At 45.9% G+C, this 21,174-nt stretch overlaps 1 protein-coding gene across 1 annotated transcript; it reads left to right on the plus strand.

Annotated features, from left to right (window-relative positions):
* Positions 1-687: 687 nt before the first annotated feature.
* Positions 688-17,110, plus strand: CYP4F8 (cytochrome P450 family 4 subfamily F member 8). Its single transcript, XM_005588293.5, has 12 exons — positions 688-885; positions 3,436-3,580; positions 5,211-5,264; positions 5,356-5,483; positions 7,952-8,073; positions 8,837-9,107; positions 9,431-9,497; positions 9,702-9,831; positions 14,098-14,231; positions 14,327-14,391; positions 14,557-14,639; positions 14,990-17,110. The coding sequence occupies exons 1-12, from the start codon at positions 688-690 to the stop codon at positions 15,153-15,155; spliced, it is 1,563 nt and encodes a 520-aa protein (XP_005588350.3). The 3' UTR covers positions 15,156-17,110.
* Positions 17,111-21,174: the final 4,064 nt, after the last annotated feature.

A 21,174-nucleotide genomic window follows, 5' to 3' on the forward strand; every position in this document is an offset into this window, starting at 1 on the left:
ACCTACCTTCCCCTGGTCTTGGAAAAGCAGGGTGGCTGCAAATTTTGGGGCTCAGATCACCATTGGCTGCCCTCCAACTTACCCTCTGCCTTACATGAGAGGTGCTGAGGACTGAGTGGCCGTGCTGGGTCATCCTGAATTGGTTCTTCTACAGCTATGGTCCCCGCCAGTCCCGGGGTTTTGATTGGCTGCCCTGACGCAAAGGAGGCATCCAGGCTGTGAGGATTGGCCAGCCCAGCCCAGCCCAGCCCAGCCCAGCCCAGCCTCCTACAGTGTTTCCTAGATCTGGGGCCAGGGGCAAAAACCTCCTAGCAAAGGAGGAGAGGAGGTTGTGCGGGACAAGCTTCTCCTGACAGAAGGTGCCAGGCTGGGGGTGGCAGGGCTGGATAGGGAGGGGCACTGCCCAAGACTGGGGTGGCTCCAGGGAGCTGGCCCTGGTGATGGGTGCTTGCAGGTAGCCAGAGGTAAGTTGGCTGGTGGTTCTAGATGAGGCTGTCTGGTCTCTAGTTTCCTTGATCTCGAATTTTGTGTCACTTCTCCTCTCCCCTCTCCCGTGGCCTCTTCCCCTGAGATTCCCTGAATCTCCCTCCATGCTCTTAACCATGTTTACCCATCATCGGTCCTGGAGCTCCCCAGCCCCTTTCTTAGGCCTCAGGACCTCACCCTCCATCCCCTCTGCCTTGCAGGATGTCACTGCTGAGCCTGTCCTGGCTGGGCCTCGGGCCGGTGGCAGCATCCCCATGGCTGCTCCTGCTGCTGGTCGGGGCCTCCTGGCTCCTGGCCTGCATCCTAATGTGGACCTACACCTTCTACGACAACTGCCGCCGCCTCCGGTGTTTCCCGCAGCCCCCAAAACAGAACTGGTTCTTGGGTCACCTGGGCCTGGTGAGTGGCAGGAAGATGGATCTGGTGTCTCAGGGTAGAAGGCTGGAAAGGGGCTCGGACTGAGGGGGTGGGCTGGGGTCTGGGACGGAGAGAAACTCACTCATTTCTCTGCTCACTCACTCATTCCACTCCTCCCTCACTCACTCTTCTATCCACTCACTCATTCCTCTCCTCCCTCACTCACTCCTCTATCCACTCACTATTCCTCTCCTCACTCACTCCTCTATTCACTCACTCATTCCTCTCCTCACTCATTCATTCCTCTCCTCACTCGCTCATTCCTCTCCTCACTCACTCATTCCTCTACCCACTCATTCGCTCATTCCTCTCCTCACTCACTCATTCCTCTATCCACTCATTCATTCCTCTCCTCACTCACTCATTCCTGTCCTCACACACTCGTTCCTCTCCTCACACACTCATTCCTCTCCTCACTCACTCATTCCTCTAACCACTCACTCATTCCTCTCCTCACTCACTCATTCCTCTAACCACTCACTCATTCCTCTCCTCATTCACTCATTCCTCTACCCACTCACTCATTCCTCTCCTCACTCACTCATTCCTCTCCTCCCTCACTCATTCCTCTCCCCGCTCAGTCATTCCTCTCCTCGCTCGCTCATTCCTCTCCTCACTCGCTCATTCCTCTCCTCACTAGCTCATTCCTCTATTCACTCACTCATCCCTCTCCTCACTCACTCATCCCTCTCCTCACTCACTCATTCCTCTCCTCACTCACTCACTCCTCTCCCCGCTCGCTCATTCCTGTCCTTACTCACTCATTCCTCTCCTCACTCACTCATCCCTCTCCTCACTCACTCATTCCTCTGCTTTGCCATGCCAAGCCTTTCTCACCTCCTTGTCTAGGGGAAGCCACCCCTAGCGTGTTTTGAATTCTTTTCCTGACTGTTTTCAGTACACTAGTGAACCTCTGATGGGTTTCTGTGGGAGAGTGGGGGTTACACGGCAGGGATTCACCAATATTTCCACAATCTCCACTGCTGTACTTGAGGCCTCTTGAGCTCACTGTCTAGAACCCACTTTCTGCCTGACCCATTTGCTTGTGTCCGCCCATCTCTGGGCTGCAGTTTTCCCACAGAAAGTAGCTATACACCCCCTGCCCTCACATCTTGACACAGCTGGGCCAGAAGAGAGAAGTGTGCCGTCTCCACCCTCCCCCTTGCAGGGGCATCTTCTTTCTCCCCACTAAGCTGTCCCCATGGGTTGTGTTGCCCAACCTGGATAAAATTTAGCCATTTACTTCCTCTTTAGAGTTATCTATGACCCTTCAGACCCTGCCCTTTCACTTAGACCTTCTGTCCCTTTTGGGGGATTTGGCATCAGTCTGTTCATTGGCAAATAGCAGGATTGATGAGTGTGTCCGCAGGTGCAGGGGGAGGGAGCACAGGACGGACTAGCTCTGAGCCCGATGTGCAGAAGGTGCCCCCTAGTGAGAGCTGCTGTTCTTCCTGACAGGCAGTTAGTGTCACCTCTTCTCCCCTGGGGGCTGCTGAGAAAGGAAGTTCCACAGTGTGCAGGCCCTTCTCCATGGGAGGACCTGGAGCCCCTGTGGCCCAGCCAGGACATAAAAGGATGTGGGGATCAGCCCTGGGGACCTGTCCTGAGGCCACATTGCTGCCCACACACCACCCTTGTGGAGCCCACCCCACATGACTATGCGTGGGCTGGAGCCACTCTCAGGATGAGAAAATCCATCCTCTTTATTCAAGGTGGACTTCTCCATGAACAGATAGTGTGTCTTCTCCCTCTTCCCTGGGATGTAGCCTTGGAACTTAGATACTGCCCCCAAGAGGAAGGAGCAGGAGGGAGTGGAGATTACCCCTATGTGTGCAGAATCTGGACATGCTGTTCATTGCAGAGGCTGTGCCACCTCTGAATCCTGCAGTGGGACCTGCTGTGGCTCCTCCTGGGAAATGTATTTTTTTTCTCCAGAGTAATAGAATTAATATGATATCAGTATCTACGTCTATCTATCTATCTATCTATCTATCTATCTATCTATCTATCCATCTACTTACCTATCTATCCATCCACCTACCTATCTATCCATCCGTCCATCTGTCTATGATCTACCTAATCTATGGAGAGACAGAAGAGGGCACTTATTGTAGGAATTGACTTGTGTTCATGGAGGCTGAGAAGTCCCACTCTATGCCTTCCGCAAGGTGGAGAATCAGGGACACTGGTGTTGCAGTTCTGTCTGGGTCCAAAGCCCTGGGAACCTGGAGTTCTAATGTCCAAGGGTAGGAGAAGATGGATGTCTCAGCTGCAGAGGAGAAAACAAATTCACCCTTCCTCCACCTTTATATTCTACCTGGACCCTCAACAGATTGGATGATGCCCACCCAGACTGGGAAGGGAAGATCTTCCTTCCCCAGTTTACCTTCAGATGCTAATCTCTCCTGAAACACCCTCACGGACATACCCAGAAATAATGTTTGACTGGATATCTGGGCATCCCTTAACCCAGTCAAGTGGACACCTACAATTAACCATCACAGGAGGTGATGGCCCTTGCCTTGCTTGCAGGTGACCCCTACGGAGGAGGGCTTGAGGGTCCTGACCCAGTTGGTGGCCACCTACCCCCAGGGCTTTGTGAAGTGGATGGGCCCCATTTTTCCCGTCATCAACTTGTACCACCCCGACACCATCCGATCTGTCATCAATACCTCAGGTACTCCTGCAGAACTTGTGGTGGTGGGCACAGGAGAATGTCGGAGGGCTTCTAGATCTCCTCATCCCCAAAGCTTCTGTGCAGCCCCTGTAGTACTCAGCCCCTTCCTTCCTGCTTCTCTCTCAGCCACCTTCCTCTTTCCTTCCTGGATTCACCAACCCTAACCTCAGTGTCTCTTCTCTCTGCCGCCATCTTCCTCACCTCCCTGTTGTTCTGGGAACCACCGGGGCCCCGAGAAGCCTTAATCCAAGACCCTGTCCTGGAGGAACCCCCAAACTTGAAGAGATGGATCGGTACAGAGACTTCATAGGGTTAGAAATGGGCCAGGAGGAGATGGGCTGTGACAGATCAGAGGAGAACAAGGTTTCTACTGGGGCATGCTAGAAGACTTCCTGGAGGAGGAGTAGCAGGAGCTGGGTCTGGAATGATGAGTGATAATTTCTTTTTTTTTTTTTGAGTCGGAGTCTAGCTCTGTCGCCCAGGCTGGAGTGCAGTGGCCAGATCTCAGCTCACTGCAAGCTCCGCCTCCCGGGTTTACGCCATTCTCCTGGCTCAGCCTCCCGAGTAGCTGGGACTACAGGCGCCTGCCACCTCGCCCGGCTAGTTTTTTGTATTTTTTAGTAGAGACGGGGTTTCACCGTGTTAACCAGGATGGTCTCGATCTGCTGACCTTGTGATCCGCCCGTCTCGGCCTCCCAAAGTGCTAGGATTACAGGCTTGAGCCACCGCGCCCGGCTGGATAATTTCTTTTTAAGCAGAGGCAGGGTGATGCAGTGGGCATTGTTAGTATTCAAGGCTCCTGGCCAGGCCTGGCTTTGGCCTTGTCCTTCTGCAGGCCCAGAGCAATGAGAAGGAGTTGTGGTTGGTGGAAGATCTGGGCTGCTATTTCCATGACATTCACCTCTTGTAGGTCGATTCCTTCTAACCCCATCCTGTGGCACTTCCACCGTATGCTCATTGCCCTCCTGCTCCAGGCCCCAGGAATCTCCAGTAGGAGACCCCACCGCAGCCCGGAGCCCTACCCTTGCCCTCTGCCCTTCCCATCTTTGGACAGGCCAGGATAAGCAGCAGAAGGGGTATCACCCCACAGAGACCATGGCTGAGGCCCCAAAATGCTGAGTGACTCTGGGCAGGTCTACGGCTCTCTCTGGCCGCTGAGGTATCTTTTCATTGTGAGTGGTAGGAACTCAACCCCATGAAGTCTAAGCCATTAAAGAGAACCTACTGACTGCAAAGTCCAGGGAGGATGGCCTTCAGGCACAACTGGATCCAGGTCTCACCTAGTATCATCAGAATTCTGTCTTCAACTCTTATTCTGTAAAGGTGTTTTCTAGAGTATTGACTTATGCTTGGGTGTTGCAGAACATGTTGGACCATGTAGGAGCCATGTCAAGGCATGCTTAGCATGCTGTACCATGTTAGGGTGTATCATTGCTCTATAGTGCTATTGCAGCCTAGTCCAGCCTCCTTTATGCCCCCCACCCTCCTTTCTTCGTCTGCCCATGGCCTCCTTCCTGCTATGCTGGGCTTGGAGAAAAGAAGTCCCAACCTCTGTCTGGGAGCCACCCTCCATACCTAAAGTCCCTCCTCTATCCTCTCCATGGATCCTGATGGTCTTCATTCATGTCAGATGCCATTACAGACAAGGACGTAGTCTTCTATAAGATGCTGAAGCCCTGGCTGGGTAAGTAACTGTAGGTGGACGGGATGGGGACCAACTTTTGTGCCCAGGAGAAGGTTTTGCCTTTGCCCACAGCTCTTGGCTGCCCTACTAGGGGATGGGCTCTTGTTAAGTGCTGGTGACAAGTGGAGACACCACCGTCGCATGCTGACACCTGCCTTCCGTTTCAACATCCTGAAGCCCTATATAAAGATTTTCAACAAGAGTACGAACATCATGCATGTGAGTGCTTTGAACTCAGGGTCCCAGCTGTAGCCTTGGGGTGGGGGGAACACGTACAGATTGGGTCTGGACTGTTGGCTCTCCTGGGTGGGTTTGGGGCCATTGCTCTTCCTCTCTGTGCCTTGATTTCCCCATGAGGCTAATAATCTTTACTAAAAAGTGGTAGGAGCATGTGATGGACTCATGTCTCCGACACTTAGTAGGTGGTCAAAAGGAGTCAATTTCCACATTTTTCTCACAGAAGCCCTGTAAACTCAAGAAAGGAAGGATGACACTTGCATAGTAGTCATTGCTGAGTACAGATCACTTCAAAACTAATTGGTTTAGAGCAATAAGGGTTTATATTTGCTAACAAGTCTGTGGGACAGTTGGCCAGCCCTTCTGCATGTGGATGGAATCCCTCAAGGTATGAGAGCAGCTGTGGGGCAGGTAGGCAGCTTTGCTTGTACCAGCTCAGTTCTCTCACATGTTTGGAGCTTTGCTGGCTTCTGGCTGATTTAGGATGGCCTCAGCTGGGACACCTGGACTTCTCTCCATGTGATTCTCTGCCTCTAGATGACGCCCCAGGATTGCTCACATGGCAGAGACAGGATTCCAAGGCAGTGAGAGGAGGATGCAATGCTTCTCATTAGTTATTATTATTTATTTTATTTTTGAGGTGAAGTCTCGCTTTGTCTCCCAGGCTGGAGTGCAGTGGTGTGATCTTGGCTCTCTGCAACCCCTGCCTAAAGCAATTCTCGTGCTTCAGTCTCCCAGGTAGATGGAATTACCGGTGCCCACCACTACGCCCAGCTAATTGTTTGTATTTTTAGTAGAGACAGGGTTTCACCATGTTGGGCAGGCTAGTGTCGAACTCCTGACCTCAAGTGATCTGCCCTCCTTGGCCTCCCAAAGTGCTGGAATTACAGGCATGAGCCGCTGCACCCAGCCAACTTCTCACTAGTTATGGCCTGATCATTTTTGCCACATTCTATTGGCCAAAACAAATACATAAATAAATAAAACATCCATCATGAATCAATGTGGGGCAAAATAGACTCCATCTCTTAATGGAAGTAGCTAAAAAATCACATTGCAAAAGATGTGGATGTGGGGAGAAGGGAAGAAATGGAGCCAAGTGTTTTGTAAAATAACTAGGATTTTCTTTTTCTCCTGTGAGTTGATAAATTAGCTTGTTACTTTTGCATGGATTCTGCCAGAAGACACGAAACTTCTGGGTCAAACACAAAAGTTTATTACGCATGTCTCAGCAAGTGGCACGTGCATCTTCTTGTTTTGGATCCTTTCTCTAAGCCACTCAGATTGCCTGGGGTGATAAGGTGGGCTTCCATAGATGCCTGCCATGTAGTATACTGCATGATGGGCAGGAGCATTAGGCTTAGGGAATCTGCTTTTAGAGCAAGCAGAATAAGCCTATGTGTGTCCCAGAGAAGCCATTACCTTATACCCCAAGGTTGTTCTCTGCAAACACAAGACTGAGAAATAGCCCAGATTAAGAACCTCAGGGTTGACCAGGTATGGGGGCTCATGCCTGTAATCCCAGCACATTGGGATCACTTGAGGTCGGAGTTCGAGACCAGCCTGGCCCAACATGGTGAAACCCTGTCTCTACTATACAATACAAAAATTAGCCAGGCGTGGTGGTGCGTGCCTGTAACCCCAGCTACTCAGAAGGCTGAGACAGGAGAATTTCTCGAACCCGGCAGGTGGAGGTTGTAGTGAGCCAAGATCGTGCGGCTGCACTCCAGCCTGGGCAACAGAATGAGACTCCATCTCAAAAACAAACAAACAAACAAACAACAACAACAAAACTTCAGGATTTTGCATTCTTGGCATGCTCAGAAAAAAGTGCTCAGGGGGATCACAGGGACTTTTTTTGTAATCAATTTATAACAATGAAGATGACTCAAGCTAATATTTGTTGAGAACTCATCATATGACAGAAATGATGTAATATGCCCATTCCATGGTATATGTGGTATCATTTAATTTTCACAGCCCTGTGAGTTAGAGGATATTTTCTACCCCACCCCCCCCCCACCCACCACCATGACAAATGGTGAAACTGAGGGCCAGAGAGGTTAGGGAGATTTCCCAAGTTCACCCAGCTTGTCAGTGAGTCTAAGAGAGGGGGAGAAGGGGTTCTAGCCTGGCTCCCTGGCATCAAACCAGGTCATCTTGATTGCTATTGAGGATTTGACAGGTGAGACCTAGAAGAGGGCTATGAGTTGACCAAGGGTACACACAGCTTAGGAATCACAGCTGGGGCTTGAACCCAGACGTGGGATCTTCATCTCCTAATAATAACAGCTTCCACTCTCAGCCAAGCCTAGTCCTCCCCGGGGATGGGCGTCTGGGACAGAAAACCAGGAGCCTGCCTCTGTGGGAGTCCATCCTGGTGGCTGGGGTTGCAGGGGGACTCAGAGGAGCCAGGGCCTGGCCCCAGCCCTGTCCCCTTCTCTGGCCAGGCCAAATGGCAACGCCTGGCCCTGGAGGGCAGCACCCGTCTGGACATGTTTGAGCACATCAGCCTTATGGCCCTGGACAGTCTGCAGAAATGCATCTTCAGCATTGACAGCCATTGTCAGGAGTGAGTTCTTGCCCCACGGCCTGGGAACATGGGATGGATTCGGGAGCAGGGGAAGGTGGGGGAGAGCAAAGCCCAAGGAGACAAGAAGAGCCTTCCTGGAGAGATGATGAGAACTGGGCATTGAAGGACAAAGAAGGAGAGAAGGAGAGAGAGAGAGCACAAGATAAAGAGAAGATTCCTCCAAACAAGTGGAACTGTTTGGGTCAAGGCAAGGAGGCTAAGATGAGCAGAGCATGTGCAACAGGGAGTTGGGAGACACTTGGAAATGAGGGTGGAGGGGTTGGCAGTAACTAGATCTTAAGGATCTTGAAAAGTCAGACAAAGGGGGATTAATTTTGTCCAAGGTTCCCAGGGAGCCATGGGAGGTGTTTGAGCAGATGAGCGTCATGGTCAGTGCTGAGCTGGGACATTGGACTCTGGGACTCTATGGAAGTTTGACTATTGTGTAGATGCAGCATGCAAGGAGGCCAGGGAGAGCAGGTCTGAGTTTGGTGGAGAGAATGGGGCAGATTTGGGAGAAACTGAGGAATAATAGGCAAGAGCAGATGTTTTGTAAGAGAGAGAGGAGATGCCCATGATGGCCAAGCTGTGCCCTGAGGATCCGGGGCAGGAGGCAGCTCACAGAATGGGAGGCAGAGAGTGAAGTGTGCTTGCAGGGCACCCCTTTCTGCATGGAACGTGGTCCTGGGATTCTGGCTGGAAGGTGCTTCCAGGCTTTCATGTGTGTAAGGAGTTGCTTCCTCTCTCTGAACTGGCTCTGCAGGAAGACCAGTGAATATATTGCCGCGATCATGGAGATCAGTGCCCTTATAGTGAAACGGAATCACAAGTTCTTCCTGTACAAGGACTTCCTGTACTTCCTCACTCCCTGTGGACGACGCTTCCTCAGGGCCTGCCGACTGGTGCACGACTTCACAGATGCCGTCATCCAGGAGCGGCGCCGCACCCTCCCTAGCCAGGGTGTTGATGACTTCCTGCAGGCCAAGGCCAAATCCAAGACTTTGGACTTCATCGATGTGCTCCTGCTGAGCAAGGTGGGCTTCTCTGGGAACTGAATTCAAGAGGTAAAATGGAGCTTCAGGTCAAATGTCAGACTGAAGGACTGAACTTGATCCAGAAGGCACTAAGGAGCCATGGAAGGTGTTTGAGGAAGGGAGGGACAAGTCAGATAAGTTTTAGAGGTGATTGCATAGAAAGCTGCATGGGAAGAACAAACAGGAGGCCGGGAGGAAGCCTGTGGGGGTAGATCTGGAAGTGACAAGGGAGGGATTTTTCTGGGATAATGGGTCTTCAGGGACTGTTTCAGTTTAGACTCCAGTGACCCCAGAGCTAGTGTGATTGGGGTTCTTTTCTCCAGGATAAAAATGGGAAAGAGTTGTCAGATGAGGACATAAGAGCAGAAGCTGACACTTTCATGTTTGGAGGTGAGTGTCTCAGTCTGGGACTAACTACAGTGGCAACAGGGGGTCTCTCCACTTCAGGGAAGTGGAGGGCCGGCCCTGAATCTCTTCATTCTGCCCAACCTCCCCCTCCCCTCAACCTTCCTGAGAGCCTCACTGTATGGGAGTTGTCCACCCTCTGGGTGCTGAAGCAGTCCAGAGATTCAAGCCTGCCTGGTTGACCCTCAGGCCATGACACTACGGCCAGTGGCCTCTCCTGGGTCTTGTACAACCTCGCGAGGCACCCAGAATACCAAGAACGCTGCCGGCAGGAGGTACAAGAGCTTCTGAAGGACCGTGAGCCTAAAGAGATTGAATGGTGAGTGTAGGTGCTGGTGGCTGTTTCTGAGTCCCTCTCGTTGGTTCTTCTCCCCAGGTGGGGGAAATGGGGAGAATCTTTTTGATGATTCTGCCATTGTTACCTAGTGGGAATAGGCGTAGAGCCCAGAAACAGAGCTCTACTAATCTACCTAGCGGGGGCTAGCAAGGGTAACATTGCATGCTTCGGGGACAGAATGGTCTGGGAGTCCATATTTATTTCCCCACTAACTTGCTATGCACCATTAGTAAAATCAATTCCCTTTTCTGAACAACTTTTCTCCTTTGTAAATTGGGAGTGTGGGGGAATTGCTGTCCCACAGGGCTGCTTGGAGAATTAGTGGCAAAAACTGCAATGACTTTTGGACCAATCTAATATTATGATTTATCAAAACATTATCTTATCAATGCATGTTTGTATACTTTCCAGCCTTTTGGTATGAAAGACATGATGTGTTGAATATCGGTGTGCCATGATCATTGCTGACATGTCATCTTTGTAGAACAAATTCCTAGAAGTGCAATTGCTGAGGCAAAGACCATTTGAGTTTTACAATTCAATAGCTCTTGGGAAATCTACTCCTACACACAGATTTTGAGAATACCAAACTTCCTCATAACCTCATCAGAAGTGCCTATTATGAAACTAAAACATTTGCCAATCTGTTAGGTGCAATGTAATATTTTATTATTTTAATGAACATAATTTTAAATATGGGTAAAGTCGAGCACTGTTTTCACCTGCTAATGAGCCATCCATATCTCTTTTTCTGTGAAGTGTCAGTTTTTACATGATTTGTTTTTTCTACTTTGGGTCATACTAGTTTTCTTATTTATTTATAAAAACTCTTTACATATTAAGAACATTATTTCTTTTTTCTCTTATGCAAAATTTTTCCTCGCATTGTCTTGGACTTTATTTTTATTTTTGGTTCATTTATTTGTCACCAAATTTATTAATTTTTTCTTTTATAATTCCTGTTTGTGTTTCTTAAAAAATTATTTAAAAAACCCTTTTATACTCTAATAGTAAAATGCAAAACTCTTGTTTGGCTTATTCTAATAGGCTTATGTATTTTTTAAAGTTTATTTATTTAACATTTTATCAATATTTTTCACATTTAGAAATTTTTCCCTTTGAAGTCTATGTTGGAATCTATTTTTTCTCCAAATGTCTAATTGTCCCAACCAAGTTTAATGAATATTTTGTCCTTGTGTCATGATTCTAAATAACAACGAATTCACAAGAAACTATATATACACATATATATACATATGTATATACATATATATACATATATATGTGTATATATATATGGTTTTATTTGTTGCCTTCATTTTGTTCTATTTATTATATAGTCCTACATGAGCAGCATGAAGTCTACTTTTAAAAACACTTTCATATTTGGTAGAATTTCTGTCTCATTACTTTCATATTTGGTAGAGTTTCTGTCTGTCTCATTTCTTTGCGTTTACAGTTTTTTTTCCCCTCGAATTCTACTTTTTCCATTTGAACTCTGTGATCAGGCTAGCTAATTTGACAAATACTTTAGAAAATTTTAATTAATAAATTTTTTGGACGTTAGGTGCTAATGTTTGAGTTAACGATGTCCCTCAGTTCATGGCAAATTCTCATCATTTTTCTATGCAGTACGTATTTCTTCCCATTTATCTCAAATCTCTACTTTCAGCTCTCCAGCAATATGATTACAAAATGATGGATACTTTTATTTGTAAAATTTGTTGTTGGGGTGGATACATTTTAAAATTCTATATATGTTTTTATTTCACAGATGTGCTGGTTCTTACCTTTTCAGAAATATAGCACTATGATTCGTGCTACGTTTATAGCACCCGTGGTTTTGTGCTATGATTTGTGCTATGTAAATGTAGCACTATGATTTGCAGCACCCTCGTCCTAAGTATAGTTATCCTCTTGCTTTTAGCTGTGATCTAGTCCTTTTCTCTTCAGTTCTGTAGTGGATACCTGGACTGCTTCTACATCTCCAGTGCAATGACCATCTTTGTGCATATCTCTTTATCTGCATGTCTGATAATTTCTCTGGGATCTACAGTTGGGAACCAGCTTGCTGGGCTGTAAAACACACATCTTTCCTTGGCCATGTCCTGGTGGTTGCCTTTCATGTTGGCAGCTTCTGTGCACCCCACTATCAGTGCATGTGACCCCTCTACCCACACCTCAACCAACCTTGGCAACATCTACCTTTGGCCATTCTAGCCTCGAATAGATGTGAAGTGGTATCTCATTGTCAGCTAGCTTCCATTTCTATGATAGCTAGTGACTCTGAGCATCTCCTCTTAAATTTCTCATGTTTGAGCATTGTCTACTTTTTCACTTGGGTCACCCGTTTGTTCTCTTGCAGATTTGCAGGAATTCCTGAAGTATTCAAGATGTCGTTCTGCATATCTATCTGTCTATCTATCTATCTATCTATCTATCTACCTACCTATCTTAGGCATCTTCTCTGAATCTCTTATCTCTCATTGGAATGTTAATTGGGTCCACTGTATCTTTTATTGCACAGAAATCCTTAATTTGCATGCATATTTATCGTTTATATTTTATCTTGTTTAAGCTTTTGGGGTTTTAAGAATTCCTACTCCTAAGTCACAAAAATGTCTCCTGTGTTATCATCTTTTAACGTTATAATTTTACCTTTCTCATAAAGGAAAAGACTCCACCCTGTATATGTAGTAGACAAGAACCTGTTTCTCTTTGTTCACACATTTCCGGTGGTCTGAACAACTTCCACCACACTATCCATTCTCCTGGGGCGTGTGGACCTTCCTTTAGCAGATGTTAAGTTTCCCCCTATTCACATGCCTGATTCTGAGCTCTCTACTCTGTTCTATGGACCTGTTTTTCTGTTCTTGCAGCAGTCCCACAGTTTTTAAAAAATTATTTTATTTTTATTAGTATGCATTTGTAACATTTCTTAATATCTTGAAACTTGGGTTCCCCTTCTTCAATCTTTTATTTAAAAATTGACCTAGCTTGGGCAGGGCGTGGTGGCTCACGCCTGTAATCTCAGCACTTTGGGAAGCTGAGGTGGGCAGATCACTTGAGGTCAGGAGTTCGAGACCAGCCTGGTCAATATGGTGAAACCCCATCTGCACTAAAAATACAAAAATTAGTTGGATGTGGTGGTGCACACCTGTAATCCCAGCTGCTTGGGAGGCTGAGGCACAATAATCTCTTGAACCCAGGAGATGGAGGTTGCAGTGAGCTGAGATCAGGCCACTGCACTCCAGCCTGGGTGACAGAGTGAGAACCCATCTCAAAAAAAAAAAAAAAAAAAAAAAAAAAAAAATTGACCTAGCTCTTGATGAACTTTAAAATTCTTTCAATTAGAATAAGATTTCAAAGTTCCCAAAACAATCTAGCTAGATTTTTAATTAATTGCATGAAGTATATTGATTAATTTAGAAAGAATTGACACCTTTAGAAAAAACAGACACCAGGGAACGTCTGTAGAATCAGCATCTTCTCAATCCATCACAACCCCTCAGTCTGGCCAGATCCTGAGGTGCTGCCCCTCCCTGCTTCTCCATCCCCAGGGTCTGGTCAGGGGAGGGGTCTTGTCCCTTTACAACATGTGGTCATCCCACCCTACAGTGTGGAGTGGAGATTATTTATTCAAGTAACCTTATTAGCCCTTTGTAGAGATGTTTTTTTTTTCCTGCTTTTGTTACCTCTTTATATAATTTTAAATGCTTTTTCATGCAAACAAATGAACACTTTTGTTCTGCCTCCTAGACTGGAGTGCAGTAGCATGATCTTGGCTCACTGTAACCTCTGCCTCTCAGGTTCAAGGGATTCTCCTGCCTCAGCCTCCTGAGTAGCTGGGACTACAGGTGCCCACCACCATGCCTGGCTAAGTTTGTATTTTTAGTAGAGATGGGATTTCACCATGTTGTTCAGGCTGGTGTTGAACTCCTGACCTCAAGTGATCCATCTGCCTCAGGCTTCCAAAGTGCTGGGATTACAGGAGTGAGCCCCGCCAGAATGAGCACTTTTAAGAGACACCCTCTGAATATTGTTTTGCTCAGAAATACCTCTAAAAACACCAGGTCAATTTTTCTTCTAGTAGTTTTGTGACTTTGGTTTTCTAATGCCTACATCTTTGTTGCTTCTGGAATTAATTTTGTTATAAGACTGAGGGTCAGAGGGAGGTGGTGAGAGGGTCTCCAGGGGCAGCAGGAGGGCTGTGTTTGCTCCCTGGATAATTGTTGGGTGTTTCCTTAGGGACGACCTGGCCCAGTTGCCCTTCCTGACCATGTGCCTGAAGGAAAGCCTGCGGTTGTATCCCCCAGTCCCCACAATCACCCGTGGCTGCACCCAGGACGTGGTGCTCCCAGACAGCCGGGTCATCCCCAAAGGTGCCCACCATGGCAGGGGAGGAGGGTCCTTGGCAGGGCGGTGGTCCCAGCAGGCAGCTTGGACCTTGTCCTGACTGTCATCTCCTGCATGACAGGGAACATCTGTAGCATCAACATCTTCGCAATGCATCACAACCCCTCAGTCTGGCCAGACCCTGAGGTGCTGCTCTTCCCTGCCTCTCCATCCCTGGGGCCTGGTCAAGGGAGGGGTCTTGTCCCGGAAAATCAGATACTCTCTCTCTGTTCCACCCATATCTGTCTTATGTGGGGGTGGCTGGGTGTCCTGAGAAGCCCCACCAGCAGCCCTAACTTGCCTCCAACCCAGGTCTATGACCCCTTCCGCTTCGACCCAGAAAACATCCAGAAGAGGTCACCTATGGCTTTTATTCCTTTCTCAGCAGGGCCCAGGTGAGGCCAGGGGGTGTCTGAGGTGGGCATGGGCTGAGGGTGGCACACATGGCTGCCTTGTCAGATGCCTGACTTGTGGGACCACGTGTTTTTGTGATAGGGATTTTAAAGAAGATCCTAGGAAAAAGGGTGTGCTCAGAGCCTCCTGCCCCATCTGGTCTTATTTGGGGCTGGGGTCTGGGCTAGGCTCTGGGAATATGCAAGCCCACATGGGGGTCCCAGGCACAGTTTCCCCCGTCTGCCCCTCAAGGTGATCTGGGTGGGGTTGGGGATCCTGGGCCTGGTTTCTGGCACAGTGGGGCCGGGATCTGGGTCCTGGGCACAGTCAGATCCCCCATCCTGGCCCCTAGGAACTGCATCGGGCAGTCGTTCGCGATGGCAGAGATTAAGGTGGTCCTGGCGCTCACACTGCTGCGCTTCCGCATCCTGCCCGACCACAGGGAGCCACGCAGGACGCCGGAGATTATTTTGCGTGCAGAGGATGGACTTTGGTTGCGAGTAGAGCCCCTGGGCTGAGGTCTGCAGTGACCCACCCACCTACCTTTGCATCACCTATCTTTGCAGCAACTATCTTTTCAGATTCCTGAGAATAAATCTGTGTGGGTCCCTGTGCCTGAGTCCCGTGGAGAGCCAGTAGGGGGCGCTTGAGGACTGCAGGGATCCAGGACCTGGTTGGGAAGAGGTGGGGAGTTGTCTCTGAGCCCAAGACCTTGACTGCCTCTCTGGGTGACCACAGGAACCCCGTGCTGAGGGCGGGTTCTCCAAGAGCCTACATAAAGACTCCCCCCACCCCCACCAAATAATTGTGTATTCTGATATAACTTTTTGCCAATTTAGAATCCCTGTTTTTTAGCTAGGTCCATAGCAGCCTGAAATACAGATCACATTTGAAAGCCTTTCTTGAAGCTCAATTTGTTAAGTGACTGTGGCTGTCCCAGGTAGAGAAGCCAAAGATTATGTGGTAATTCTGGTAACCTTTCTTAAGAGAAAGCTGCAACAGTCTCTCTGCTCAGTCCTCCCTTCTTCCTTCCTTCCTTGCAAGTTTTTTTTTTTTTTTTTTTCTTTGAGACAGGGTCTCACTTGTCGCCCAGGCCAGAGTGCAGTGGCTCACTGCAACCTCCACCTCCTGGGTTCAAGTGGTTCTCCTGACTCAGTCGCCCGAGTAGATAGGATAACAGGTGTCTACCACCACACCCGGCTAATTGTATTTTTAATAGAGACGGGGTTTTCCTGTGTTGGCCAGGCTGGTCTCAAACTCCTGGCCTCAAGTGATCAGCCCACCTCAGCCTCCCAAAGTGCTGAAATTGTAGGTGTGAGAAAAAAAATTCTTGAGTTTCAATTTTTATTTTAGAATCAGGAGCTAACGTACAAATTTATTACAAAGGTATATCACATGATGCTGAGGTTTAGAGTATGAATGATTCCATCACCCATGTAGCGAGCATACTATCTAATAGGTAGTTTTTCAGCTTTTCCCCCTCCCTGCTTCCCCTGTCTAGTAGTCCCCAGCGTCTGTTGTTCCTATCTTTATTACCATGTGTACCCAATGCATAGCTCCCACTTATAAGTGAGAACATGCAATATTTTGTTTTCTGTTCCTGCATTAGTTTGCTTAGGATAATGGCCCCCACCTGCATCTATGTTGCTGCAAAGGACATGATTTTGTACTTTTTAATGACTGCATAGTATTTCATGGTGTATTTCTACACATTTTCTTTATCCACTCCACCATTGATGGGCGCCTGTGTTGATTCAACATCCTCGCCATTGTGATTAGAGCTACGATAAACATGTGGGTGCATGTGTCTTTTTGGCAGAATGATTTATTTTCCTTTGGGTATATACCCAGTTGTGGGATTGCTAGGTCAAATGGTAGTTCAACTCTCAGTTCTTTGAGAAATCTCCTAACTGTTCTCCACACTCCATTAGTTTAGTGGCTGAACTAATTTATATTCCCTCCAACAGTGAGTGTATAAGTGTTCCTTTTTATCCATAGCCTTGGCAACATCTGCTATTTTTGACTTTTTAACAAATTGCTTGCAAGATTGATGTGGCATCTGGAGTTCCATATTGGCCCATGAGGACAGGGACTGCTATTTAGGACAGATGGGGCAGATGGCTAGAAGCAGTCAGGGTCGATGACCCTAGATCCATGCTGTGACCTGGATGTTTATATAGCCCCCAGATCCATACATTGAAGCCTAGTCTGCATGTGGTGGTATTAAGAGGGGAGTCCTCTGGGGGGTGGTTAAGTTGTGAGGACTCTGCCTTCATAAGTGGGATTATCACTTATGTAGATCCGTATAACAGAGACCTGAGGGAGCTTGTCTGCCCCTTCCACCATGTAAAGACACATGCAGGGTGCCATCTATGAGGAACAGGCCCTTAGCTGACGCTGAACCTTCAGGCACCTTGATCTTGGACTTCCCAGCCTCCACAATTGTGAGCAATAAATACCTGTTGTTTATAAACTACCTAGTGTAAGTTATGTTGTCATAGCAGCCAGAATGGGCTAAGATAATCCGTATCACCTTGGAATTGTACTAAACATCACCTTGAAGTTGTATTACGAATGTCAGAATCCCAATATGCTATTCACTAGCTGATTGGCTTGGGGAAAACTTATTTATCTCTGCAGCCATGGTTTTGTTTACCATTTAATAGTATTCACCTCATTGGGCTGCTGTGAAGACTGAACAAGTTGGTATCTACAACATCCCTGAGTCACATCTGTTGGGTATTAGTGGTCCATGAGGGTTAATTGACTCTCTTTCTCTTCTTTTTGTATCACATTTGAAGTTTTGACATTTTAAAAAATCACAAGAGGTAGCTTTAAGACTTGGGATGCATAGCATCCTTCTTTTGAGGAAAATTCATTCAAATATTTTGTGTGCTCAAAATATCGGTTATTACATCCAAGAATCTACAGTGGACTTTGGTGAAAGGTTGGCCAGAAGCTTAGAACGGAAAAAAATAATTTTTCCAGAGAGGCACGACCAGGAATTTATTCTTGTCTAAAAAGTGCAGGTCACACAGGTTTTCAGTAGCGAGAGGAAGGTAGAGGGAGTGGGCTAGGGGCCGCCCCTTTCAACACCAAGGACAGCGGCCGCGTCAGTACTTCCCCCTGTCTGACTGTAGGGGGCTCCCGCGGGGCACAGAGTCCAAGGACTGAACGCCTTTCAGGGGCCAACAGATTGGGAACCTGGAAGGATTATTGGATGCAAAATAAGAATGGAACATCGCAAAATGAAATAAATAACTATTTAATATATTCCAAGCTGAAAGTCACTTTTGTTTTTCTTCCCTTTTAAAGTTTAAGTTTCATAAATAATGCATGCTTATAGAAGAAATTGCAAGAAATAAAAATCATCCATAATTTCAAAATGTCAAAATAATCACTGTTTGCATTTTCTTACATATGCTTCCAGTTTTTAATTTATATGTGATCTTTTTACATATGAAAATATTTATTTACATCTATATAGCTGTACCTCATTTGCATGTAATTTTGTTTACAAATGCTATTTTTCTACCAAATGAGCCCATGAAAAGATGCTAGACATTGTTCCCATTATGCAAACCAAAAGCACAATGTGATGTCACCTCAATACGTACAGGATGGCTAGCATCTAAAAAGGGGAATATAGCCGGTGTTGGAGAGGATGTGGAGTAATTGAAGCCCTCATCCATTCCTGGTGTGACTGTAAAATGGTGCAGCTGCTGTGGAAAGCAGTCTGGAGATTCATGAAAAAGTGAAACATAGAATTACTATATGACCCAATTCCAAGACACCATATTCCGCTCCTAGGTGTATACTCAAAAGAATAGAAAACAGTTGTTCAAACAAAAAAGCTTGTACATGCATGCTTATAGCAGCCCTATTCACAATTGCCAAAAGGTAGAAAGAACTCAAATATCCATTAACAGATGGATGGATGAAGAAAATGTGATCTATTCGTACAATGAAATATTACTCAGCCATAAAAAGGAATGAAGTATGGATACATACTACCACCTGGATGAACCTGGAATACATTATAGTATGTTTAAGAAGTCAGATACAAAAGGTCACACAGTGTATGATGTATTTATAAGAAATGTCCATCTGGGTGCAATGGCTCATGCCTATAATTCCAGCACTTTGGGAGGCCCAGGCAGGCAGATCACTTGAGGTCAGGAGTTCAAGAGCAGCCCTGCCAAGATGGTGAAACCCTGTCGCTACTAAAAATACAAGAAAAATTAGATAGGCGTCATGGGATATGCCTGTAATCCCAGTTACTTGGGAGGCTGAGGCAGGAGAATCACTTGAACCCAGGAAGCGGAGGTTGTGCTGAGCTGAGATCATGCCATCACGCTACTGCACTCCAGTCTGGGCAACAGAGTGAGACTCTGTCTCAAAAAAAAAAAGTCCAGAATAGGAAAATCTATACAGACAGAAAGGAGATTGGTGGTGTCAGGAGCTGTGGGGAAGTGGGAATAGGAAGTGCTAATGGGGTCAGGATTTCTTCTTGGGTGATGAAGATGTTCTGGACCTAGATAGTGGTGAAGTTTCCACAATGTTGTGAATATACTAAATGCTACTAAATTGCACACTTTAAAATGGTGAATTTTATGTTATATAAATTTTACCCAAACAAAAAATGCTATTTTATCTCAAATTTTTATTAATCTGGGCTACTCACACAATATGCTATTAACATCTTTCCATGACATCAAATGATTTTATGAAACATTATTTTGTGATTTAAAAAAATATTTTGGTTATGTATTCAAACCACTCTATTTCTTAAAAATGGCATGATGTTACAAAATGATATAGAAGTGCTTTGTCTCACTTTGCAAGAATTGTCTTCATACAAGTTGACAGTTTGAGGTATCATCAGTTATAAATTGAGTAACTCTTCATCAAATAACTTTTGGGGTAAAGATTTCATTTTCAGAGCAATAGATAACAACTATTTTTTGTCTTTCTACTCAATATATGGGTAGTTTACATACCACAGTTACAGTGTTATAGTATTCTGTGTTTGTCTATGTACTTACTATTACAGTGAGTTTTGTACCTTCAGATGATTTCTTATTGCTTGTTAACATTCTTTTCTTTCAGATTGAGGAACTCCCTTTAGCATTTATTTTAAGACAGGTCTGCAGATTCCTTAGTTTTTGTGTGTCTGGTAAAATCTTTATTTCTCCTTCATGTTTGAAGAATATTTTTTCTGGAAATACTATTCTAGGTTAAAAGTTATTCCCTTTAGCACTTTAAATATGTCATGCCACTCTCTCGGCATATAAGGTTTCCACTGAGAAGTCTTCTGCCAGACATATTGGAGCTCCTTTGTATGTTATTTGCTTTTTTTCTCTCGTTGATTTTAGGATCCTTTATCCTTGGCCTTTGGGAGTTTAATTATTAATCTTCTTATTCTTTCTTTCTTTCTTTTTTTTTTTTTTTTTTTTTTTGAGACAGGATCTGGCTGTGTTACTCAGGCTGTAGTGCAGTGGCACGATCTCAGCTCACTGCAACCTCTGCCCCCTGGGCTTAAGCCATCCTTCAACCTCAGTCTCCCAAGTAGCTGGGACTACAGATGCACACCACCATGCTCGGCAAATATATATATTATATATATTATATATGTATAATATATATATAGATAATGTGTGTGTGTATATATATATGGTAGATATGGGATTTTGCCATGTTGCCCAGGCTAGTCTCAAACTCCTGGGCTCAAGCAATCCACCTGCCTTGGCAATCCAAAGTGCTGATATTACAGGTGTGAGCCACCCTGCCCAGCCTAACTATTAAATGTTTTGAGGTAGTCTTATTTGGATTAAATCTGCTTGGTATTCTATAACTTTCTTGTACTTGAATGTTGATATCTTTATCTAGGTTTGGGAAGGTCTCTATTATTATCCTGATCTCTGTCCACCTCCTCTTTAAGGCCAATAATTGTTAAATTTGCCCTTTTGAGACTATTTTCTAGATTCTGTAGGCATACTTCATTTTTAAAAATTCTTTCTTTTATCTTCTCTAACTGTGAATTTTCAAATAGTCTATCTTCAAGTTCACTAATTCTTTCTTTTGCTTGATCAGTTCTGCTGTTGAGGGACTCTGATGCATTCTTCAGTATGTCAAGGGATTTTTCAGCTCCAGGATTTCTTTGGTTCTTTTAAGTTATTTCAATCTTGGTTCTTCTGAATTATTTCCATCTCTTTGTTAAGTTTACCTGATAGGATTCTGAGTTCCTTCTTTGTGTTATCTTGAATTTTACTGAGCATTCTCATAACAGCTATTTTGAATTATCTGCCTGAAAGGTCACATATCTTTGTCACTCTGGCATTGATCACTGGTGTTGTATTTAGCCCATGTGGTGAAGTCATGTTTTCCTGGATGGTCTTGATGCTTGTGAATGTTTGTCGATGTCTGTGCATTGAAGAGTTACGTATTTACTGTAGTCTTTGTGGTCTGGGCTTGTTTGTACCTGTCCTTCTTGGGAAAGTTTTCCAAATATTCAAAGGGAATGGAGTGCAGTAATCT

This window comes from Macaca fascicularis, chromosome 19 (genome assembly GCF_037993035.2).
Source record: "Macaca fascicularis isolate 582-1 chromosome 19, T2T-MFA8v1.1".
In the NCBI taxonomy this organism is placed as follows: Eukaryota; Metazoa; Chordata; class Mammalia; order Primates; family Cercopithecidae; genus Macaca; species Macaca fascicularis.

Coding starts and splice junctions, on each gene's coding strand:
- CYP4F8 (XM_005588293.5), top strand. CDS start 688: ATGTCACTGCTGAGCCTGTCCTGGCTGGGCCTCGGGCCGGTGGCAGCA. Junction 5,484..7,951: donor AGAGTACGAACATCATGCAT/GTGAGTGCTTTG, acceptor TTCTCTGGCCAG/GCCAAATGGCAACGCCTGGC. Junction 9,498..9,701: donor TGACACTTTCATGTTTGGAG/GTGAGTGTCTCA, acceptor GTTGACCCTCAG/GCCATGACACTACGGCCAGT.